The sequence below is a fragment of the Phaseolus vulgaris genome, chromosome 8 (assembly GCF_000499845.2).
Source record: "Phaseolus vulgaris cultivar G19833 chromosome 8, P. vulgaris v2.0, whole genome shotgun sequence".
Classification (NCBI taxonomy): domain Eukaryota; kingdom Viridiplantae; phylum Streptophyta; class Magnoliopsida; order Fabales; family Fabaceae; genus Phaseolus; species Phaseolus vulgaris.
The window spans coordinates 1-25,761 of record NC_023752.2 but is presented as its reverse complement, the minus strand read 5'-3'; the positions used below and the strand labels follow the sequence as shown (position 1 = coordinate 25,761).

The window sequence follows — 25,761 nt, the reverse complement described above, 5'->3', positions numbered from 1 at the left end:
ATACCGTAGTATTTTAATTTGTCATAAATTACAGTATATGAATTTTTTATTTTTTTCACTAATACTGTTATAAATATATGCAGAAAAATATAAATTTATAATAAAATTATATATATATATATATATATTATTAATGTGTTATAAATATATTACATTATTTTTTTTGTAATTTTTTTAAAACTCAAAATTATTGATACTATGTCACTGACACTCATATAGTTTATTTTGTTCTTTTAAGAAAGCAAACCTAGTTAGTGAAACCAATTATCATTTGGTTTAAGTATATTTGAGTTGCACATGTGATACATGAGTGCATATTTTCTATTATTATTATTTTTTATATATATATTTATAAATTTAATTTTTTGATTTTCTACACAATATTAAACCTGATATATGTAAGTTGTACATTATCTAGTTATTGATAGTCTTTATTAGTTAACTGATCATTTATTGTAATCTCTAATATTTTTAATTTATAATTCCCTTTTAAATCCTTTCCCAGTCAAGTAACTTTTTTTTAGAAATGCACAATTTTTATATTTTTAAGTGAACACATTTTTTAAAACATTGTTAAAACTACCTCCTTTTTTTAATTTTTAAAATCTATCAATTTGCTACTTCTTTCCCAAAGCTTCTTAATTATTGTTTTGTTTTTACCTTTACCCGAATTTAGGAAATAAATTATGGTTAAGTTTTTTCTTGTTGTATATTTTTTCACAGTCTTTAAATATAGGTATATACAATTTCACACACAAACGAACATTCATTTTAGGCCTGACAGTGATGAATATATTTTTTATTGTAAATCTTGTGGTACGAATTTGGGGCTCAAATCTCAACAATGACAAATGTCTGGTAAAAATTTCAAACCAAAAGACCCAAGGAATAAGGTGTAGTAAGTCCCAGACAGAGAGTGAAAAAAATAGGTTTTCCGAAAACAACACGTCATGACTTTTATTCCTTATATCTCCTTTTTGTGATTTGTTTATGGTCGTGCCTCCTTAGTTGGGTGCAAACAACATATGAAAGTACTTGTTTGAATTTTTTCGAAAATTTTCAACGAAATATGGACTCAGAATAAAATTGCAGAAAATAGGGCGAAATTTCACAAATTTTGGAAGAGGATAGTCTTGGTTTGCACGAAATTTATGAAAATTCTCCCGAAATAGTTACGTGGAATTTCCCCGAAAATTTCTGAAAAATAACCAAGGAGATTCTTACGTGCAATTTCAGGAAAAAGCTATTTCGAAAGAATTTTTCAGAAATTTTGTGCAAACCAAGGCTATTCTCTACCAAAACTTGTGAAATATCGCCCTACTTTCTGCAATTTTATTATGGGTCCGTATTGCGCTGAAAAAATTCACACAAGTACTTTCATATCTTGTTTGCACCCAAGTAAGGAGGTACGTCCATAAACAAATCACAAAAAGAAGATACGGGGAGGAGAATCGTGGATGTTTTGTTTTCAGAAAACCTGTTTTGTTCACTCTCGGTTTGGGACTTACTACGCCTAACTCCTTGGAAATTTTGGTATGAAATTTTTACCAGACATTTGTCACCGTGTCTATTGCGTTTTGACTGAGATTTGAGCGCCAGATTCGTCCCACAAGAATGGCAATAAAATTTTTATTCATCACTGTCAGGGCTGAAAGGAAGGTTCGTTTGTGTGTGAAACTATTTGATTTTTTCGTGGGTGAATACTCATCTGTTCGACCTGAAATTTGTCGCGTTTTTTCTGAAATTCAATGGTGATTCTTACGTGGAATTTAAGGAAAAAATTATTTCCAGATAATTTTTCAGAAATTTTATGCAAACCAAGGCTATCCTCTACCGAAACTTGTGAAATGCCACCCTACTTTTTACAATTATATTATGGGTCCGTATTGCACTGAAAAAAATTCACACAAGTGCTTTCATATGTTGTTTGCACCAAGGTAAGGAGGCACGTTCATAAACAAATCACAAAAAAGAAGATACGGAGAGGAAAAGCCAGAACGTTTTGTTTTCGGAAAACCAGTGTTGTTTACTCTCGGTCTGGGACTTATTACGCCAGACTCCTTGGGTATTTTGGTATGAAATTTTTACTAGACATTTCTTTACTGTGTCTATTGAGTTTTGGATGAGGTTTGAGCCCCAGATTCGTCCCGCGAGATTGGCAATAAATTTTTTATTCGTCACTGCCAAGGCTGAAAGGAAGGTTCGTTTGTGTGTGAAACTGTTTGATTCTTTTCGTGGGTGAATACTCATCCGTTTTACCTGAAATTTGTCGCTTTTTGTTCCAAATTCAGTGGAGATTCTTGGGGGAATTTCAGGGAAAAACTATTCCGGGAGAATTTTTCAGAAATTTTGTGCAAACCAAGGTTATCCTCTACCGAAACTTGTGAAATTCCGACCTAATTTCTGCAATTTCATTATGGGTTCGTATTGCGCTGAAAAAAATTCAAACAAGCACTTTCGTATGTTGTTTGCACCCAAGTAAGGTGGCACGTCCATAAACGAATCACAAAAAGAAGATAAGAAGAGGAAAACCCAGGACGTTTTGTTTTCGGAAAACCGGTTTTGTTCACTCTCGGTCTGGGACTTACTATGCCCTACTCCTTGGGTATTTTGGTCTGAAATTTTTACCAGACATTCGTCACTGTGTCTATTGAGTTTTGACTGAGATTTGAGCCCCAAATTCATCCCACAAGATTGACAATAAATTTTTTATTCATCACTTTCAGGGCCGAAAGGAAGGTTCGTTTGTGTGTGAAACTATTTGATTTTTTTCGTAGGTGAATACTCATCCGTCCCATCTGAAATTTGTCGTGTTTATTCCGAAATTTAGTGGAGATTCTTACGTGGAATTTCAGGAAAAAACTATTTCGGGAGAATTTTTCAGAAATTTTGTACAAACCAAGGCTATCTTCTACCGAAACTTGTGAAATTCCGCCCTACTTTCAGCAATTTTATTCTGGGTCCGTATTGCGCTAAAAAAAATTCACACAAGTACTTTCATATGTAGTTTGCACCTAGGTAAGGAGACACGTCCATAAACAAATCACAAAAACAAGATACGGGGAGGAAAAGCCAGGACGTTTTGTTTTCGGAAAACCATTTTGTTCACTCTCAGTATGGGACTTACTACGCCTAACTCCTTGACTATTTTGGTTTGAAATTTTTACCAGACATTCGTCATTGTGTTTATGGACTTTTGGCTGAGATTTGAGTCCCAGATTCATCCCCAAAGATTGGCTATAAATTTTTTATTCATCACTGCCAGGGCTGACAGGACGGTTCGTTTGGTGTGAAACTGTTTGATTTTTTTCGTGGGTGAATACTCATCCGTTCGACCTGAAATTTGTCGCTTATCGTCCAAAATTCAGTGGAGATTCTTACGTGGAATTTCAGGAAAAAACTATTTTGGGGGAATTTTTCAAAAATTTTGTGCAAACCAAGGCTATACTTTACCGAAACTTGTGAAATTCCCCCAATGTCACAGTAATCTCGTGGATTTTGTGTCCAATGTCACAGCAGTTAATTTTACAGAAACAAACATTACTCTAGATATTGCCCCGTCCAAGGTATACGGGACCGTGACTAGATTGAGAACGGGTTCAGATCCCCGAACAAATGCTAATGTGACATGGCTTTTTAATGTTGATCCCGGCTTTGATTATCTGGTTCGCTTTCATTTTTGTGACATTGTGAGTCTACCTCCAAACACTCTCTTCAACGTTTATATTAACTCTTGGCTTGTTTCTACACTCGATCTTGGTAAACAAACATCAAATAAATTTGGTGCGCCATATTACATGGATGCCGTAACTAGGATTAGTGGCAGCCAAAGGTTAAATGTTAGTGTGGGTACTTTCAGTATAAGTGAAGCATCTTCTCCGGAGGCCATTCTGAATGGGCTGGAGATCATGAAAGTGAGCAACTATAAAGGTAGTCTGGTTCTAGATTCGGAGACAAGTACGACGAAAAGAGTTGGTATCATAGTGGGTTTGGTGACAGGATCCGTGGTTGTTTTTTCGGCTACAGTTATGGCTTTACTTATGCTTTGTAGAAGAAAAAGAAGAAGAAGAAGAAGAAAAAGAAACAATCTCCACACTGGTCATTTAAAAGTTGACCATTTTCCTGTAAGCGAAGTCGTGAATAACAATTATGTTGGTAAAGCCAATTTTCACAACCCGGAAATTGGGTATCGGATACCTCTTACACTGATTCAAGAGGCAACTAATAACTTCAGTGAAGATTTGATCATTGGTGCTGGTGGTTTCGGGAAGGTTTACAAGGGAGTTTTGAAACATGAAACAACAGTAGCTATCAAAAGGGGGTCAAGCCAATCACAACAAGGTCTTGCTGAGTTTCGGACTGAAATTGAGATGTTATCACAGTTTCGTCATCGTCACTTGGTATCATTGATTGGGTATTGTAACGAGCAAAATGAGAGGATCATTGTTTACGAGTACATGGAAAAAGGGAGCCTGAAGGAGTATATGTTCGGGTCAGATGCAGAGAGACCTTGCTTAAGTTGGAGACAGAGGCTTGAGATTTGCATAGGAGCAGCCAGAGGACTACATTATCTTCACACTGGCTCTGCCAAGGCGATAATTCACCGTGATGTCAAAACGGCAAATATCCTGCTTGATGAAAATTTCACGGCCAAAGTTGCCGATTTTGGTCTTTCAAAGACTGGTCCAGAGAGTGATAAGACACATGTCAGTACAGCAGTGAAAGGCAGCTTTGGGTATCTTGATCCAGAATACTTAATAATGCAACAGTTGACCGAAAAATCAGATGTTTACTCAGGTAATGGCCTTGCTCATGGAAAAGAGTTGTTTCCATGAGCAAGGTGTTTGCCCAAATGGTGAGGGAACACCCTTGAAAACCTACTCAGGAGCATTTCTTTTCTAGCACATCGGTAGGATAATATGTTTGTGCAAGTTGATAGAAAACAACTCTGTTTTATTTATGAAAACTTATCTTCTATATATGGAACAAATCCTAACCCTTCTATCACTTGCTCTATATCATTACATCAGTTATAATATGGAACAAATCCTAACCCTTCTATAATATGTTTGTGCAAGTTGATAGAAAACAACTCTGTTTTATTTATGAAAACTTATCTTCTATATATGGAACAAATCCTAACCCTTCTATATAGGATTGATTGACGACCATAAACTACCAACAATCCTATTAAGTCCATGACCTTATATATCTTAGAGGTCGAAAAACGATCCATAAACAACTTGTCATCGAACTTAAGACCATAAGAACTTCCTTCACACTTAAGACCATAAGAACTTCCTTCACACTTAGCCTTATTGAAAATAAAAAATTGAAAATATAATTTTTCTATCACTTTAGTATTTTCCTTAGTTATCTTACGTTATGTATTGTTGTTATTTTGATCTCAATTTAGTTCTTAAATATATATTCCAAAATATATTTTTATTTAATATTTTTTTTTGTATTTGATACATTTGAGTAATTAAATTATAGTTTTAAGTATATTTAAGATCGCAATGAAGTTCTTAATTTATAGAGTGGAGGACCGTTGAGATGAATAATTGATTAGTGGAAAATAATTTCCTCTATATATTCTTGTAGCAATCTTGTAACAACTTAAAAAAAAGAGGCTAATTCCAAATTACAGGGAAATGATTAATACTTCGAAGATACTAAACCCATCACTTCAGTCCTAGTTATATTGATAGGTCCAAATTCGATTCAACAGTAAGGAATTTTATCAAATTTTAATCATTTTTTTCTATTTTGTTTGTTAATTAGGTCTTCTACTTCCTCAGATTCTTCCTCTTCAATTCTTTCTCCATCATGTCAATAATGTTGTCGTCATCCCTTTCATGTTCATTTTCTGTTTCTTTTGTAACCTCCATCAATTCGAATATTTTATCATTTGATTATAGATGCAACTCTTTTCTTCTAAGCTTTTGAGTTTCATGACCAGCCTTTAGATTTTCAACTATTTTTGTACGGCTTCTATTACTGTTTGAGTTGATAAAACAACCATATGTCATCAAGAACCAAAGTAGGTATTTCCAGATTTGGTGTCTAGGTGTGTCATTGTTGTTCAAGGGATGAAGAAGATAAAGAGTATACGGATTTAACGTTACTTACTATTTTCGTTAAGGGTTAAATGGTTTTTCGCTAAACATATGGGGTGTAGGTAGAAATTGCCCTTAAAAAACCCATTCAAGTGCCATAACCCACAAGACTTTTGAGGATTTTTGAACATTGTGGCATGTGGATGATATTTGCTTTCTCTTATGCCATCTCTGGAACATCTTAATACGGTTTAGGTGAGTAACTTGCAGTGCTACTGGTTTCGTTTCGTAAGGAATTTTTGGAGGATTGCTTGATTCGTTGATATTTTAGATTGTCACTAGTGATCTTGCAATCAGCTAGTTGTAGTAAAACAAATACATTTCAAAAATATTAATTACACAATCTTGAATGTATAATTTATTGTAATCGGTGAATTTAGAAATTTATACATTCATAATCCGGAAAAATATCGAATACAAATATTTACTTAGAGTCTGTATAATAACAATTTGAACAATCTATCAATTTAAAAGATTTTTTTTTCCTCTGTTAAGATAAAATCCATCAAATTAAGTGAAAATTCATTTTTTTAATTTGTTAACTTTTGTGTATAAAACCTTGCAATATCAGATTTGTGGATGTTCACGGGTTCGACGAAGAAAATCTATAAATTGATAATAATTATACAAATTTCTTAAAAATATTGCTATTTATGAGACCTGCAGATAGATCCTTACATCCACCCGTACCAATGGGATCCTTCACGTAAACTATTTGATCCCGAATTTTCTCTTTATAAACATAGTAACTACAATTTATAATCCCATTTTACAACACATTTTTTGGGCCTTTTCTTTTGGTATTCCTCCCTCCCTCCTTTTCAACTTGGTTTTATAACATGCGAAGCAACTGATTGTGCATTAGAACACAAACCCAAACCCAAACTATCTATTAACTTCAGTTATAAAGGACAAAGAAAAGACCTTGCATCAATGCGTTTTATACTTAATGCTGACGATTCGAACAACCAATTGGTGTTAGTCTAGTTTATAGTACCGCCATACTTTGATATGAATTAAAACATCCAATCAATGTCTACTTGATAAAAAGTTCTTCCCTTATATGTACTTCTACAGGAGTTTTTGCTTGTGCAGATTCGAGCACTTGATGCTGTAGCATTCAATACATGCTTTGTATTATGAGAAATTCTAGGATATCCTCAGAAATTTAAGGGTTTTCTTCTATACAAATTTAAATGTGCCCAAACTCATTTAAATATTGGTCCAAAAAACATACGGACCAAAACCCATTCAGTTCTAAAGATATCCTGCTAACCCCTCTTGTAATATTAAGTAGTCTGTGATCTGCACATCAGGAACAAAAATGTTTCCTGGTGACGTCACTCGTACGCACGAAACAATTAATTTGTATAATCTGTACAGATAACAAATTAATCAATGTTTTGTTCGGGGGAAAATAAATTAAAAGACATATTTCTTGTTGCAGAGATTACATTAAGTATATAATTGAAGTTACACAGCCTAGCATAAACCAAATTTCATACCTGAGAAGGAAACGAAACCTAACCTGGAGGTTATAGTGGCGAATTTGGCATTAATTAGTCCTCAATGACATTTACATAATTATTTTTGTGTGTGGAAACAATGACCTAAAATGTTCCATACGATTAACATATGAAGTTTCCCAAGAACGAGATTCAGCACTGCAGTATCTCGACCATTGCAAAGCAGTGGGAGGTAATGCAGACTCAGCCTTCAAAGCAACCTGCATGTTAGTCAAAATAAAACAAAGTCAGCAACTTAAATTAAATAAAAGATTTAATTTCAAACAAAATTAATCACATCATACCTGTACAAAGTGACAATCATGCACCAACCCAATGGCAATAAGGCGGTGCCTTGACTGAGATAATGGTGGTCGTCCTCTAAGAGGGAAAAATGTCATGGACTCCTTCAAGGATAAAGAGACTAGAACAACGTTATATCTTGAGGCAATTACATAACCCATATCTGGTATGGTCATCCACTTTTTAATAGATGTCTCCTTGTCAACATACAAAGATTGCCTCAGTTCAGCCACTCGTTCATTGCTACCAAAGAGTTTGGCGTAAATATCTTGCCACTGTTGAAGCTCTCTAATCAAATCCTGACGAACTAAAGCCCATGATTCCTCACCCATACCAAGTTGAGCAGCAACAGCACGATAACCACAATTTGAATCCGCTTTCACATCGATAATTTCTTCAATAAACGGATGGATCTGAATCGGAAATTGGTCCATCATTGGCAGAACTCTTCTTCGTTTAGACTCGTGGACTATTTGATGAGAGGAAGGGCAAGATGAAGTGCCACTATGGGTAGGATGCATTGCATCAACATGCTCCCGATGTGAAAGATCACAATGAATTGATCTATCTCTTTTTGACCCTGGAGCACGCTTTATTCTTACCATTTTAGGAGTTGGACACTTTGAAGCTGTATCAGGAAATGCTAGTTCATGCAATTTAGCCTTTAGAATAATTTTCCCAGCACAATCAAGTTCCTGAAATCTCTGGAGCAAAGCATCCAACTCAGGTTGCAATGACAACTCAAACTCCTTGTCATCCATTCCTCGATCAATAAAGTTTAACTTCTTCCAATGAACATGAATTGCCTCCAAGGGAATAGGATGGCACATAGTACTGTAACTAGCAAGTTCACATGCACAAGGAAGACCATGTGTAGTTCTAACTATGCAACAACATTTAGAACTATCAGTACCAACAGTCTTAACTCGATCATACTCGTCAGTTATATGACTCAATGCACTCCTTGATACAATCCTTGCAGTTTGATGTATACTGGAGTATTTTGCATATGATCCACTACATTTATGCTTTTCTCAAATGACGACTTAATCTCTGTGTGTTGCAAAGTAATCATGTCATTCATAGCATCCCAATAACTACACATATCAGTTTTGCTATCTTGAAGCAAATTCTTTAACTTACAATTTGTTGCCTCAACCCTGTCGAGTAAAACATTATAATAATATTTAACATAATAAGTAGATTAATAATATTATAATAGTCTTGACAAACAACTGTACTAATAATTAAATTAATAATTAGTATATGTATACTTTTAATATATTTGTCAAGATGAATTATTAAATTATAAGTTCAGGCATACCTATTCGTTGTCGTGTTACCCAAATGCATCACCTGATTTGTCCATGAAGTGACAAACTTTTCCTTGTGTGGGATCAGCCACATCTTTTTCACATATTCACAAAAACTAGGAAAACCTGAGCAAACTTTTTCAAATAATGCCAGACGCTGGATATATTCATTCTCATTAGAAGAATTCACAACAACATCCCATGCATCCATCACCAAGTCTTGTTTCTCCTTTGGATGGACTATCGACATGCATTTGGCCTTCACATTCTTGTTGATATGAATCCGACATAACAAATTAGAAGAGCTTGGAAAGACAACTTGCACTGCATTCATCAAAGAAATGTCTCTGTCAGTCACAATCACCTGAGGTATGTCTTCATCTTTAACAATCAATCCTCTTAACTTCTGTAGTACCCAAGTGAAGTTGTCAGCTCGCTCAGACTCCACAAAAGCAAATGCCACAGAGAATGTTAACTCTGTTGAAGTAATGCCAACAATCTCAAGCAGTGGCAATGGATACCTAGTGGTTGTATAAATACTATCAATTATCAAGACAGTGTTGAAAGCACCCAGAAGTTTAATGGCATCTGGATGTGTCCAGAATATATCTCTGATAACATTGGAGTCATCCACCTTTCTATGCCAATACACATACCGCTCACGTTCCAATAATTTCAGTAGGTATTGCATTTCTAAACCTTTTTGAGAGGATCGATAAGCCTGTCGAGCATTGTAAATCTGCTTGATAGTAGTGACATTATCCATGTTATAATCTTTCAATGTCAATAGTATATCTTTTGGCTTCATCATGTTCTTTGTCATATCATCAACCAAAGACTTCTCTTCAGCACTCAACCGGCCTGCATATGGATGACCTGCTAATGTTTCCTCTAAGTCATGATTGTGACAACCACACATTACCTTAACAATCCATCCTTCAGCCTTTTTCAAAGCTTTTCCCCTTAACCTGAAGGGACACTCACATTTTCTAGTACCATTTACCTTTCGGGATAATGCATTCTTGTATGGTCCTCTATATTTTCCACTTCTATCGCAACCCAAAATTATAAATGTCTTCCTTTGATTACGCCTTGTAGTTCTTGTAGGTTTTGTAGATGTCTCTGATCTCAAAATAATAAGGACAAATCCATTCTCTTTTGCAACATCTCGAGCCCAATTTAACATTGCATCTCGAGAAGGAAAAACCTGAAAATATAAATAATTTAACAAGGCAATAACTTAACAAAAATAATTTATTGTTCAGTTACCTCTGTAGTGTTAAATGCATCACTACAATCAACAGACTTATTTGTTGCCCCATCAATTAGCATATTCACATCCTTAGACATCTTATCAACACAATCTTCCACCTTTGGTCACAAATAAAAATAAAATTAAAAAAGATAAACATCTTGAAAAAATTATAGCAAAGTTGTCCTAGAAATTTATATTTGAAAGTATTAACATAAAAAAGAACGTGCAGATTTAGGGTCTATTTAGAAAGTAGCCATCCCATGCAGCTCATTATAAAAACTGCAAATTTAGCACGTATACAAAACCATAAAAAGGGGAAGAGTAAAAGAATTTGATTCCAAGCTACATTAAAAAAAAACAAGCAAATGATCATTAGCCAAACAAATTAATTTGTCTCAATAGAAAATGAGATAAAATTATGTAGAAAGTAACACAATGGAGATAAAATTATTCGTGTTACTACATTTTTTCCAAAACAATATTTTCACACACCTGATTTTCTGAAATTGAAGATGTGCCTTCGAATTTCTTCAACCTTCCCCGAGCCGCAATTTAGAATATCAATGTGGAGATAGATACGGAAATTTGAGGATCAAAAGTTATCACAGATTCGAGAGAAATCTAAAGTGAAAAGCGAAGATAAGTGAAAAGCGAGGGTGGGAGAGTGAAACCTGGTCGCGCAACTTCTTCTTAACCAAGAACGGCGAAACCTCCGCCTCCTCACCGAGAGCGTCTTTCACCTTCGAACTCTCACCGATTCAAACATCCAAGGGTTTACTGTTAGGGTTTCTAAGATTTGAGAGGGGATTTGGGGGAGAAGAAAGAAGATGCGCCTTAGTGATTGTGGGGGTGAGAAAAAAATTTCAATTTACACAGATTTTTTTTATATATGTGGGCCCATTACGTTTTTTTTTTCACATTAAATAAATAGTTAAGATTTATACCGTAGTATTTTAATTTGTCATAAATTACAGTATATGAATTTTTTATTTTTTTCACTAATACTGTTATAAATATATGCAGAAAAATATAAATTTATAATAAAATTATATATATATATATATATATTATTAATGTGTTATAAATATATTACATTATTTTTTTTGTAATTTTTTTAAAACTCAAAATTATTGATACTATGTCACTGACACTCATATAGTTTATTTTGTTCTTTTAAGAAAGCAAACCTAGTTAGTGAAACCAATTATCATTTGGTTTAAGTATATTTGAGTTGCACATGTGATACATGAGTGCATATTTTCTATTATTATTATTTTTTATATATATATTTATAAATTTAATTTTTTGATTTTCTACACAATATTAAACCTGATATATGTAAGTTGTACATTATCTAGTTATTGATAGTCTTTATTAGTTAACTGATCATTTATTGTAATCTCTAATATTTTTAATTTATAATTCCCTTTTAAATCCTTTCCCAGTCAAGTAACTTTTTTTTAGAAATGCACAATTTTTATATTTTTAAGTGAACACATTTTTTAAAACATTGTTAAAACTACCTCCTTTTTTTAATTTTTAAAATCTATCAATTTGCTACTTCTTTCCCAAAGCTTCTTAATTATTGTTTTGTTTTTACCTTTACCCGAATTTAGGAAATAAATTATGGTTAAGTTTTTTCTTGTTGTATATTTTTTCACAGTCTTTAAATATAGGTATATACAATTTCACACACAAACGAACATTCATTTTAGGCCTGACAGTGATGAATATATTTTTTATTGTAAATCTTGTGGTACGAATTTGGGGCTCAAATCTCAACAATGACAAATGTCTGGTAAAAATTTCAAACCAAAAGACCCAAGGAATAAGGTGTAGTAAGTCCCAGACAGAGAGTGAAAAAAATAGGTTTTCCGAAAACAACACGTCATGACTTTTATTCCTTATATCTCCTTTTTGTGATTTGTTTATGGTCGTGCCTCCTTAGTTGGGTGCAAACAACATATGAAAGTACTTGTTTGAATTTTTTCGAAAATTTTCAACGAAATATGGACTCAGAATAAAATTGCAGAAAATAGGGCGAAATTTCACAAATTTTGGAAGAGGATAGTCTTGGTTTGCACGAAATTTATGAAAATTCTCCCGAAATAGTTACGTGGAATTTCCCCGAAAATTTCTGAAAAATAACCAAGGAGATTCTTACGTGCAATTTCAGGAAAAAGCTATTTCGAAAGAATTTTTCAGAAATTTTGTGCAAACCAAGGCTATTCTCTACCAAAACTTGTGAAATATCGCCCTACTTTCTGCAATTTTATTATGGGTCCGTATTGCGCTGAAAAAATTCACACAAGTACTTTCATATCTTGTTTGCACCCAAGTAAGGAGGTACGTCCATAAACAAATCACAAAAAGAAGATACGGGGAGGAGAATCGTGGATGTTTTGTTTTCAGAAAACCTGTTTTGTTCACTCTCGGTTTGGGACTTACTACGCCTAACTCCTTGGAAATTTTGGTATGAAATTTTTACCAGACATTTGTCACCGTGTCTATTGCGTTTTGACTGAGATTTGAGCGCCAGATTCGTCCCACAAGAATGGCAATAAAATTTTTATTCATCACTGTCAGGGCTGAAAGGAAGGTTCGTTTGTGTGTGAAACTATTTGATTTTTTTCGTGGGTGAATACTCATCTGTTCGACCTGAAATTTGTCGCGTTTTTTCTGAAATTCAATGGTGATTCTTACGTGGAATTTAAGGAAAAAATTATTTCCAGATAATTTTTCAGAAATTTTATGCAAACCAAGGCTATCCTCTACCGAAACTTGTGAAATGCCACCCTACTTTTTACAATTATATTATGGGTCCGTATTGCACTGAAAAAAATTCACACAAGTGCTTTCATATGTTGTTTGCACCAAGGTAAGGAGGCACGTTCATAAACAAATCACAAAAAAAGAAGATACGGAGAGGAAAAGCTAGAACGTTTTGTTTTCGGAAAACCAGTGTTGTTTACTCTCGGTTTGGGACTTACTACGCCAGACTCCTTGGGTATTTTGGTATGAAATTTTTACTAGACATTTCCTTACTGTGTCTATTGAGTTTTGGATGAGGTTTGAGCCCCATATTCATCCCGCGAGATTGGCAATAAATTTTTTATTCGTCACTGCCAAGGCTGAAAGGAAGGTTCGTTTGTGTGTGAAACTGTTTGATTTTTTTCGTGGGTGAATACTCATCCGTTTGACCTGAAATTTGTCGCTTTTTGTTCCAAATTCAGTGGAGATTCTTGGGGGGAATTTCAGGAAAAAAACTATTCCGGGAGAATTTTTCAGAAATTTTGTGCAAACCAAGGCTATCCTCTACCGAAACTTGTGAAATTCCGACCTAATTTCTGCAATTTCATTATGGGTTCGTATTGCGCTGAAAAAGATTCACACAAGCACTTTCGTATGTTGTTTGCACCCAGGTAAGGTGGCACGTCCATAAACGAATCACAAAAAGAAGATAAGAAGAGGAAAAGCCAGGACATTTTGTTTTCGGAAAACCAGTTTTGTTCACTCTCGGTCTGGGACTTACTACGCCCTACTCCTTGGGTATTTTGGTCTGAAATTTTTACCAGACATTCGTCACTGTGTCTATTGAGTTTTGACTGAGATTTGAGCCCCAAATTCATCCCACAAGATTGACAATAAATTTTTTATTCATCACTTTCAGGGTCGAAAGGAAGGTTCGTTTGTGTGTGAAACTATTTGATTTTTTTCGTAGGTGAATACTCATCCGTTCCACCTGAAATTTGTCGTGTTTATTCCAAAATTTAGTGGAGATTCTTACGTGGAATTTCAGGAAAAAACTATTTCGGGAGAATTTTTCAGAAATTTTGTACAAACCAAGGCTATCTTCTACCGAAACTTGTGAAATTCCGCCCTACTTTCAGCAATTTTATTCTGGATCCGTATTACGCTAAAAAAATTCACACAAGTACTTTCATATGTAGTTTGCACCTAGGTAAGGAGACACGTCCATAAAAAAATCACAAAAACAAGATACGGGGAGGAAAAGCCTAGACGTTTTGTTTTCGGAAAACCAATTTTGTTCACTCTCGGTATGGGACTTACTACGCCTAACTCCTTGACTATTTTGGTTTGAAATTTTTACCAGACATTCGTCATTGTGTTTATGGACTTTTGGTTGAGATTTGAGTCCCAGATTCATCCCCAAAGATTGGCTATAAATTTTTTATTCATCACTGCAAGGGCTGACAGGACGGTTCGTTTGGTGGGAAACAGTTTGATTTTTTTCGTGGGTGAATATTCATCCGTTCGACCTGAAATTTGTCGCTTATCGTCCAAAATTCAGTGGAGATTCTTATGTGGAATTTTAGGAAAAAACTATTTTGGGGGAATTTTTCAAAAATTTTGTGCAAACCAAGGCTATACTTTACCGAAACTTGTGAAATTCCCCCAATGTCACAGTAATCTCGTGGATTTTGTGTCCAATGTCACAGCAGTTAATTTTACAGAAACAAACATTACTCTAGATATTGCCCCGTCCAAGGTATACGGGACCGTGACTAGATTGAGAACGGGTTCAGATCCCCGAACAAATGCTAATGTGACATGGCTTTTTAATGTTGATCCCGGCTTTGATTATCTGGTTCGCTTTCATTTTTGTGACATTGTGAGTCTACCTCCAAACACTCTCTTCAACGTTTATATTAACTCTTGGCTTGTTTCTACACTCGATCTTGGTAAACAAACATCAAATAAATTTGGTGCGCCATATTACATGGATGCCGTAACTAGGATTAGTGGCAGCCAAAGGTTAAATGTTAGTGTGGGTACTTTCAGTATAAGTGAAGCATCTTCTCCGGAGGCCATTCTGAATGGGCTGGAGATCATGAAAGTGAGCAACTATAAAGGTAGTCTGGTTCTAGATTCGGAGACAAGTACGACGAAAAGAGTTGGTATCATAGTGGGTTTGGTGACAGGATCCGTGGTTGTTTTTTCGGCTACAGTTATGGCTTTACTTATGCTTTGTAGAAGAAAAAGAAGAAGAAGAAGAAGAAAAAGAAACAATCTCCACACTGGTCATTTAAAAGTTGACCATTTTCCTGTAAGCGAAGTCGTGAATAACAATTATGTTGGTAAAGCCAATTTTCACAACCCGGAAATTGGGTATCGGATACCTCTTACACTGATTCAAGAGGCAACTAATAACTTCAGTGAAGATTTGATCATTGGTGCTGGTGGTTTCGGGAAGGTTTACAAGGGAGTTTTGAAACATGAAACAACAGTAGCTATCAAAAGGGGGTCAAGCCAATCACAACAAGGTCTTGCTGAGTTTCGGACTGAAATTGAGATGTTATCACAGTTTCGTCATCGTCACTTGGTATCATTGATTGGGTATTGTAACGAGCAAAATGAGAGGATCATTGTTTACGAGTACATGGAAAAAGGGAGCCTGAAGGAGTATATGTTCGGGTCAGATGCAGAGAGACCTTGCTTAAGTTGGAGACAGAGGCTTGAGATTTGCATAGGAGCAGCCAGAGGACTACATTATCTTCACACTGGCTCTGCCAAGGCGATAATTCACCGTGATGTCAAAACGGCAAATATCCTGCTTGATGAAAATTTCACGGCCAAAGTTGCCGATTTTGGTCTTTCAAAGACTGGTCCAGAGAGTGATAAGACACATGTCAGTACAGCAGTGAAAGGCAGCTTTGGGTATCTTGATCCAGAATACTTAATAATGCAACAGTTGACCGAAAAATCAGATGTTTACTCAGGTAATGGCCTTGCTCATGGAAAAGAGTTGTTTCCATGAGCAAGGTGTTTGCCCAAATGGTGAGGGAACACCCTTGAAAACCTACTCAGGAGCATTTCTTTTCTAGCACATCGGTAGGATAATATGTTTGTGCAAGTTGATAGAAAACAACTCTGTTTTATTTATGAAAACTTATCTTCTATATATGGAACAAATCCTAACCCTTCTATCACTTGCTCTATATCATTACATCAGTTATAATATGGAACAAATCCTAACCCTTCTATAATATGTTTGTGCAAGTTGATAGAAAACAACTCTGTTTTATTTATGAAAACTTATCTTCTATATATGGAACAAATCCTAACCCTTCTATATAGGATTGATTGACGACCATAAACTACCAACAATCCTATTAAGTCCATGACCTTATATATCTTAGAGGTCGAAAAACGATCCATAAACAACTTGTCATCGAACTTAAGACCATAAGAACTTCCTTCACACTTAAGACCATAAGAACTTCCTTCACACTTAGCCTTATTGAAAATAAAAAAATTGAAAATATAATTTTTCTATCACTTTAGTATTTTCCTTAGTTATCTTACGTTATGTATTGTTGTTATTTTGATCTCAATTTAGTTCTTAAATATATATTCCAAAATATATTTTTATTTAATATTTTTTTGTATTTGATACATTTGAGTAATTAAATTATAGTTTTAAGTATATTTAAGATCGCAATGAAGTTCTTAATTTATAGAGTGGAGGACCGTTGAGATGAATAATTGATTAGTGGAAAATAATTTCCTCTATATATTCTTGTAGCAATCTTGTAACAACTTAAAAAAAGAGGCTAATTCCAAATTACAGGGAAATGATTAATACTTCGAAGATACTAAACCCATCACTTCAGTCCTAGTTATATTGATAGGTCCAAATTCGATTCAACAGTAAGGAATTTTATCAAATTTTAATCATTTTTTCTATTTTGTTTGTTAATTAGGTCTTCTACTTCCTCAGATTCTTCCTCTTCAATTCTTTCTCCATCATGTCAATAATGTTGTCGTCATCCCTTTCATGTTCATTTTCTGTTTCTTTTGTAACCTCCATCAATTCGAATATTTTATCATTTGATTATAGATGCAACTCTTTCTTCTAAGCTTTTGAGTTTCATGACCAGCCTTTAGATTTTCAACTATTTTTGTACGGCTTCTATTACTGTTTGAGTTGATAAAACAACCATATGTCATCAAGAACCAAAGTAGGTATTTCCAGATTTGGTGTCTAGGTGTGTCATTGTTGTTCAAGGGATGAAGAAGATAAAGAGTATACGGATTTAACGTTACTTACTATTTTCGTTAAGGGTTAAATGGTTTTTCGCTAAACATATGGGGTGTAGGTAGAAATTGCCCTTAAAAAACCCATTCAAGTGCCATAACCCACAAGACTTTTGAGGATTTTTGAACATTGTGGCATGTGGATGATATTTGCTTTCTCTTATGCCATCTCTGGAACATCTTAATACGGTTTAGGTGAGTAACTTGCAGTGCTACTGGTTTCGTTTCGTAAGGAATTTTGGAGGATTGCTTGATTCGTTGATATTTTAGATTGTCACTAGTGATCTTGCAATCAGCTAGTTGTAGTAAAACAAATACATTTCAAAAATATTAATTACACAATCTTGAATGTATAATTTATTGTAATCGGTGAATTTAGAAATTTATACATTCATAATCCGGAAAAATATCGAATACAAATATTTACTTAGAGTCTGTATAATAACAATTTGAACAATCTATCAATTTAAAAGATTTTTTTTCCTCTGTTAAGATAAATCCATCAAATTAAGTGAAAATTCATTTTTTTAATTTGTTAACTTTTGTATAAAACCTTGCAATATCAGATTTGTGGATGTTCACGGGTTCGACGAAGAAAATCTATAAATTGATAATAATTATACAAATTTCTTAAAAAATATTGCTATTTATGAGACCTGCAGATAGATCCTTACATCCACCCGTACCAATGGGATCCTTCACGTAAACTATTTGATCCCGAATTTTCTCTTTATAAACATAGTAACTACAATTTATAATCCCATTTTACAACACATTTTTTGGGCCTTTTCTTTTGGTATTCCTCCCTCCCTCCTTTTCAACTTGGTTTTATAACATGCGAAGCAACTGATTGTGCATTAGAACACAAACCCAAACCCAAACTATCTATTAACTTCAGTTATAAAGGACAAAGAAAAGACCTTGCATCAATGCGTTTTATACTTAATGCTGACGATTCGAACAACCAATTGGTGTTAGTCTAGTTTATAGTACCGCCATACTTTGATATGAATTAAAACATCCAATCAATGTCTACTTGATAAAAAGTTCTTCCCTTATATGTACTTCTACAGGAGTTTTTGCTTGTGCAGATTCGAGCACTTGATGCTGTAGCATTCAATACATGCTTATTATGAGAAATTCTAGGATATCCTCAGAAATTTAAGGGTTTCTTCTATACAAATTTAAATGTGCCCAAACTCATTTAAATATTGGTCCAAAAAACATACGGACCAAAACCCATTCAGTTCTAAAGATATCCTGCTAACCCCTCTTGTAATATTAAGTAGTCTGTGATCTGCACATCAGGAACAAAAATGTTTCCTGGTGACGTCACTCGTACGCACGAAACAATTAATTTGTATAATCTGTACAGATAACAAATTAATCAATGTTTTGTTCGGGGGAAAATAAATTAAAAGACATATTTCTTGTTGCAGAGATTACATTAAGTATATAATGAAGTTACACAGCCTAGCATAAACCAAATTTCATACCTGAGAAGGAAACGAAACCTAACCTGGAGGTTATAGTGGCGAATTTGGCATTAATTAGTCCTCAATGACATTTACATAATTATTTTTTGTGTGTGGAAACAATGACCTAAAATGTTCCATACGATTAACATATGAAGTTTCCCCAAGAACGGATTCAGCACTGCAGTATCTCGACCATTTGCAAAGCAGTGGGAGGTAATGCAGACTCAGCCTTCAAAGCAACCTGTATGTTAGTCAAAATAAAACTAAGTCAGCAACTTAAATTTAAATAAAAGATTTAATTTCAAACAAAATTAATCACATCATACCTGTACAAAGTGACAATCATGCACCAACCCAATGGCAATAAGGCGGTGCCTTGACTGAGATAATGGTGGTCGTCCTCTAAGAGGGAAAAATGTCATGGACTCCTTCAAGGATAAAAGAGACCTAGGAACCACGTTATATCTTGAGGGCAATTACATAACCCATATCTGGTATGGTCATCCACTTTTTAATAGATGTCTCCTTGTCAACATACAAAGATTGCCTCAGTTCAGCCACTCGATCATTGCTACCAAAGAGTTTGGCGTAAATATCTTGCCACTGTTGAAGCTCTCTAATCAAATCCTGACGAACTAAAGCCCATGATTCCTCACCCATACCAAGTTGAGCTGCAACAGCACGATAACCACAATTTGAATCTGCTTTCACATCGATAATTTCTTCAATAAACGGATGGATCTGAATCGGAAATTGGGTCCATCATTGGCAGAACTCTTCTTCTTTTAGACTCATGGACTAGTTGATGAGATGAAGGGCAAGATGAAGGGCATGATGAAGGGCAAGATGAAGTGCCACTATGGGTAGGATGCATTGCATCAACATGCTCCCGATGTGAAAGATCACAAAGAATTGATCTATCTCTTTTTTGACCCCTGGAGCACCCTTTATTCTTACCACTTTAGGAGTTGGGACACTTTGAAGTTGTATCAGGAAATGCTAGTTCATGCAATTTAGCCTTTAGAATAATTTCCCAGCACAATCAAGTTTCCTGAAAATTCTCTGGAGCAAAGCATCCAACTCAGGTTGCAGTGATAACTCAAACTCCTTGTCATCCATTCCTCGATCAAAGTTTAACTTCTTCCAATGAACATGAATTGCCTCCAAGGGAATAGGATGGCGCATAGTACTGTACCTAGAAAGTTCACATGCACAAGGAAGACCCATTGTAGTTCTAACTATGCAACAACATTTAGAACTATCAGTACCAACAGTCTTAACTCGATCATACTCGTCAGTTATATGACTCAATGCACTCCTCGATACCAAATCCTTGCAGTTTGATGTATACTGGAGTATTATGCATATGATCCACTACATTTATGCTTTTTTCTCAAATGAAGACTTAATCTTTGTATGTTGCAAAGTAATCATGTCATTCATAGCATCCCAATAACTACACATATCATTCTTGCTATCTTGCAGCAAATTCTTTAACTTACAATTTGTTGCCTCAACCCTGTCAAGTAAAAATTATAATAATATTTAAAATAATAAGTATATTAATAATTATTATAATAGTCTTGACAAAACAACTGTACTAATAATTAAATTAATAATTAGTATACTTTTAATATATTTTTCAAGATGAATTATTAAAATATAAGTTTAGACATACCTATTGGTTGTTGTGTTACCCAAATGCATCACCTGATTTGTCCATGAAGTGACAAAACTTTTCCTTGTGTGGGATCAGCCAACATATTTTTCACATATTCACCAAAACTAGGAAACCTGAGCAAACTTTTTTCAAAATAATGCCAAACGCTGCATATATTTCACTCTCATTAGAAGAATTCACAACAAACATCCCATGCATCCATCACCAGTCTTGTTCTCCTTTGGGACGGACTATCGACATGCATTTGGCCTTCACGTTCTTGTTTGATATAAACCGACATAACAAATTAGAAAGAGCTCGGAAAGACAACTTGCACTGCATTCATCAAAGAAATGTCTCTGTCAGTCACAATCACCTGAGGTGTGTCTTCATCTTTAACAATCAATTCCTCTTAACTTCTGTAGTACCCAAGTGAAGTTGTCAGCTCGCTCAGACTCCACAAAAGCAAATGCCACAGAGAATGTTAAGTCTGTTGAAGTAACTCCAACAATCTCAAGCAATGGCAATGGATACCTAGTGGTTGTATAAAATACTATCAATTATCAAGACAGTATTGAAAGCACCCAGAAGTTAAATGGCATCTGGATGTGTCCAGAATATATCTCTGATAACATTGGAATCATCCACCTTTCTATGCCAATACACATACCGCTTACGTTCCAATAATTTCAGTAGGTATTGCATTTCTAAAACCTTTTTGAGAGGATCGATAAGCATGTCGAGCATTGTAAATCTGCTTGATAGTAGTGACATTATCCATGTTTATAATCTTTTCAATGTCAATAGAATATCTTTTGGCTTCATCATGTTCTTTGTCATATCATCAACCAAAGACTTCTCCTCAGCACTCAACCGGCCTGCATATGGATGACCCGCTAATGTTTCCTCTAAGTCATGATTGTGACAACCACACATTACCTTAACAATCCATCCTTCAGACTTTTTCAAAGGCTTTTCCCCTTAACCTGAAGGGACACTCACATTTTCTACTACCATTTACCTTTCGGGAAATTGCATTTTTGTATGGTCCTCTATATTTTCCACTTCTATCGCAGCCCAAAATTATAAATGTCTTCCTTTGATTACGTCTTGTAGTTCTTGTAGGTTTTGTAGATGTCTCTGATCTCAAAATAATAAGGACAAATCCATTCTTTTGCAACATCTCGAGCCAAATTTAACATTGCATCTCGAGAAGGAAAAACCTGAAAATATAAATAATTTAACAAAGGCAATAACTTAACAAACATAATTATTTGTTCAGTTACCTCTGTAGTGTTAAATGCATCACTACAATCCAAGACTTATTTGTTGTCCCATCAATTAGCATATTCACATCCTTAGACATCTTATCAACACAATTCTTCCACCTTTGGTCACAAAAAAAAAATTAAAAGATAAACATCTTTGAAAAAAATATAGCAAAATTGTCCTAGAAATTTATATTTGAAAGTATTCTCATAAAAAAGAACGTGCAGATTTAGGGTCTATTTAGAAAGTAGCCATCCCATGCAGCTCATTATAAAAAACTGCAAATTTAGCACGTATACAAAACCATAAAAAGGGGAAGAGTAAAAGAATTTGATTCCAAGCTACATTAAAAAAAAACAAGCAAATGATCATTAGCCAAACAAATTAATTTGTCTCAATAGAAAATGAGATAAAAATTATGTAGAAAGTAACACAATGGAGATAAAATTATTCGTGTTACTACATTTTTTCCAAAACAATATTTTCACACACCTGATTTTCTGAAATTGAAGATGTGCCTTCGAATTTCTTCAACCTTCCCCGAGCCGCAATTTAGAATATCAATGTGGAGATAGATACGGAAATTTGAGGATCAAAAGTTATCACAGATTCGAGAGAAATCTAAAGTGAAAAGCGAAGATAAGTGAAAAGCGAGGGTGGGAGAGTGAAACCTGGTCGCGCAACTTCTTCTTAACCAAGAACGGCGAAACCTCCGCCTCCTCACCGAGAGCGTCTTTCACCTTCGAACTCTCACCGATTCAAACATCCAAGGGTTTACTGTTAGGGTTTCTAAGATTTGAGAGGGGATTTGGGGGAGAAGAAAGAAGATGCGCCTTAGTGATTGTGGGGGTGAGAAAAAAATTTCAATTTACACAGATTTTTTTTATATATGTGGGCCCATTACGTTTTTTTTTTCACATTAAATAAATAGTTAAGATTTATACCGTAGTATTTTAATTTGTCATAAATTACAGTATATGAATTTTTTATTTTTTCACTAATACTGTTATAAATATATGCAGAAAAATATAAATTTATAATAAAATTATATATATATATATATATTATTAATGTGTTATAAATATATTACATTATTTTTTTTGTAATTTTTTTAAAACTCAAAATTATTGATACTATGTCACTGACACTCATATAGTTTATTTTGTTCTTTTAAGAAAGCAAACCTAGTTAGTGAAACCAATTATCATTTGGTTTAAGTATATTTGAGTTGCACATGTGATACATGAGTGCATATTTTCTATTATTATTATTTTTATATATATATTTATAAATTTAATTTTTTGATTTTCTACACAATATTAAACCTGATATATGTAAGTTGTACATTATCTAGTTATTGATAGTCTTTATTAGTTAACTGATCATTTATTGTAATCTCTAATATTTTTAATTTATAATTCCCTTTTAAATCCTTTCCCAGTCAAGTAACTTTTTTTTAGAAATGCACAATTTTTATATTTTTAAGTGAACACATTTTTTAAAACATTGTTAAAACTACCTCCTTTTTTTAATTTTTAAAATCTATCAATTTGCTACTTCTTTCCCAAAGCTTCTTAATTATTGTTTTGTTTTTACCTTTACCCGAATTTAGGAAATAAATTATGGTTAAGTTTTTTCTTGTTGTATATTTTTTCACAGTCTTTAAATATAGGTATATACAATTTCACACACAAACGAACATTCATTTTAGGCCTGACAGTGATGAATATATTTTTTATTGTAAATCTTGTGGTACGAATTTGGGGCTCAAATCTCAACAATGACAAATGTCTGGTAAAAATTTCAAACCAAAAGACCCAAGGAATAAGGTGTAGTAAGTCCCAGACAGAGAGTGAAAAAAATAGGTTTTCCGAAAACAACACGTCATGACTTTTATTCCTTATATCTCCTTTTTGTGATTTGTTTATGGTCGTGCCTCCTTAGTTGGGTGCAAACAACATATGAAAGTACTTGTTTGAATTTTTTCGAAAATTTTCAACGAAATATGGACTCAGAATAAAATTGCAGAAAATAGGGCGAAATTTCACAAATTTTGGAAGAGGATAGTCTTGGTTTGCACGAAATTTATGAAAATTCTCCCGAAATAGTTACGTGGAATTTCCCCGAAAATTTCTGAAAAAAACCAAGGAGATTCTTACGTGCAATTTCAGGAAAAAGCTATTTCGAAAGAATTTTTCAGAAATTTTGTGCAAACCAAGGCTATTCTCTACCAAAACTTGTGAAATATCGCCCTACTTTCTGCAATTTTATTATGGGTCCGTATTGCGCTGAAAAAATTCACACAAGTACTTTCATATCTTGTTTGCACCCAAGTAAGGAGGTACGTCCATAAACAAATCACAAAAAGAAGATACGGGGAGGAGAATCGTGGATGTTTTGTTTTCAGAAAACCTGTTTTGTTCACTCTCGGTTTGGGACTTACTACGCCTAACTCCTTGGAAATTTTGGTATGAAATTTTTACCAGACATTTGTCACCGTGTCTATTGCGTTTTGACTGAGATTTGAGCGCCAGATTCGTCCCACAAGAATGGCAATAAAATTTTTATTCATCACTGTCAGGGCTGAAAGGAAGGTTCGTTTGTGTGTGAAACTATTTGATTTTTTTTCGTGGGTGAATACTCATCTGTTCGACCTGAAATTTGTCGCGTTTTTTCTGAAATTCAATGGTGATTCTTACGTGGAATTTAAGGAAAAAATTATTTCCAGATAATTTTTCAGAAATTTTATGCAAACCAAGGCTATCCTCTACCGAAACTTGTGAAATGCCACCCTACTTTTTACAATTATATTATGGGTCCGTATTGCACTGAAAAAAATTCACACAAGTGCTTTCATATGTTGTTTGCACCAAGGTAAGGAGGCACGTTCATAAACAAATCACAAAAAAGAAGATACGGAGAGGAAAAGCTAGAACGTTTTGTTTTCGGAAAACCAGTGTTGTTTACTCTCGGTTTGGGACTTACGCCAGACTCCTTGGGTATTTTGGTATGAAATTTTTACTAGACATTTCCTTACTGTGTCTATTGAGTTTTGGATGAGGTTTGAGCCCCATATTCATCCCGCGAGATTGGCAATAAATTTTTTATTCGTCACTGCCAAGGCTGAAAGGAAGGTTCGTTTGTGTGTGAAACTGTTTGATTTTTTCGTGGGTGAATACTCATCCGTTTGACCTGAAATTTGTCGCTTTTTGTTCCAAATTCAGTGGAGATTCTTGGGGGGAATTTCAGGAAAAAACTATTCCGGGAGAATTTTTCAGAAATTTTGTGCAAACCAAGGCTATCCTCTACCGAAACTTGTGAAATTCCGACCTAATTTCTGCAATTTCATTATGGGTTCGTATTGCGCTGAAAAAGATTCACACAAGCACTTTCGTATGTTTGTTTGCACCCAGGTAAGGTGGCACGTCCATAAACGAATCACAAAAAGAAGATAAGAAGAGGAAAAGCCAGGACATTTTGTTTTCGGAAAACCAGTTTTGTTCACTCTCGGTCTGGGACTTACTACGCCCTACTCCTTGGGTATTTTGGTCTGAAATTTTTACCAGACATTCGTCACTGTGTCTATTGAGTTTTGACTGAGATTTGAGCCCCAAATTCATCCCACAAGATTGACAATAATTTTTTATTCATCACTTTCAGGGTCGAAAGGAAGGTTCGTTTGTGTGTGAAACTATTTGATTTTTTTCGTAGGTGAATACTCATCCGTTCCACCTGAAATTTGTCGTGTTTATTCCAAAATTCTTACTGGAATTTCAGGCATTTCGGGAGAATTTTCAGGA

General features: G+C 34.5%; 4 protein-coding genes and 1 long non-coding RNA gene across 14 annotated transcripts; 2 read left to right on the top strand and 3 right to left on the bottom strand.

Annotated features, from left to right (window-relative positions):
- The first annotated feature begins 844 nt into the window (after window positions 1-844).
- On the top strand, window positions 845-4,835 carry LOC137823432 (probable receptor-like protein kinase At2g39360). Its single transcript, XM_068628565.1, has 2 exons — window positions 845-858; window positions 3,485-4,835. Exons 1-2 carry the CDS (start codon window positions 845-847, stop codon window positions 4,833-4,835), a joined length of 1,365 nt encoding a protein of 454 aa, XP_068484666.1.
- A 2,320-nt stretch (window positions 4,836-7,155) lies between these two features.
- Window positions 7,156-8,757, bottom strand: LOC137823431 (uncharacterized). Its single transcript, XM_068628564.1, has 3 exons — window positions 7,930-8,757; window positions 7,753-7,845; window positions 7,156-7,230 (listed from the first exon to the last, which is right to left on the bottom strand). The coding sequence occupies exons 1-3, from the start codon at window positions 8,755-8,757 to the stop codon at window positions 7,156-7,158; spliced, it is 996 nt and encodes a 331-aa protein (XP_068484665.1).
- LOC137823942 (protein FAR-RED IMPAIRED RESPONSE 1-like) lies at window positions 7,386-11,352 on the bottom strand. Of its 6 annotated transcripts, XM_068629300.1 has the most exons (7): window positions 11,167-11,351; window positions 10,988-11,030; window positions 10,510-10,611; window positions 9,252-10,447; window positions 7,930-9,087; window positions 7,648-7,845; window positions 7,386-7,494 (listed from the first exon to the last, which is right to left on the bottom strand). In XM_068629300.1, exons 3-5 carry the CDS (start codon window positions 10,588-10,590, stop codon window positions 8,880-8,882), a joined length of 1,485 nt encoding a protein of 494 aa, XP_068485401.1. In that variant the 5' UTR covers window positions 10,591-10,611; window positions 10,988-11,030; window positions 11,167-11,351; the 3' UTR covers window positions 7,386-7,494; window positions 7,648-7,845; window positions 7,930-8,879. The 6 variants fall into 6 exon arrangements, with proteins under 6 accessions (XP_068485401.1, XP_068485400.1, XP_068485403.1 ...); XM_068629299.1 differs by lacking the exon at window positions 7,386-7,494 and having other exon boundaries at window positions 7,511-7,845; XM_068629302.1 differs by lacking the exon at window positions 7,386-7,494 and having other exon boundaries at window positions 7,511-7,845; window positions 10,988-11,041; window positions 11,168-11,351.
- Window positions 11,353-14,627: 3,275 nt separating this feature from the next.
- Window positions 14,628-16,274, top strand: LOC137823427 (probable receptor-like protein kinase At2g39360). Its single transcript, XM_068628553.1, has one exon. It carries the CDS (start codon window positions 14,628-14,630, stop codon window positions 16,272-16,274), a length of 1,647 nt encoding a protein of 548 aa, XP_068484654.1.
- Window positions 16,275-18,812: 2,538 nt separating this feature from the next.
- LOC137826075 (uncharacterized) lies at window positions 18,813-22,831 on the bottom strand. Of its 5 annotated transcripts, none has more exons than XR_011083405.1 (5): window positions 22,454-22,831; window positions 20,711-21,915; window positions 19,359-20,551; window positions 19,051-19,273; window positions 18,813-18,921 (listed from the first exon to the last, which is right to left on the bottom strand). It is a non-coding gene; the product is annotated as an uncharacterized lncRNA (long non-coding RNA). The 5 variants fall into 5 exon arrangements; XR_011083404.1 differs by having other exon boundaries at window positions 19,074-19,273; XR_011083403.1 differs by having other exon boundaries at window positions 18,813-19,273; window positions 22,454-22,496; window positions 22,633-22,831.
- Between the last annotated feature and the right edge of the window lie 2,930 nt (window positions 22,832-25,761).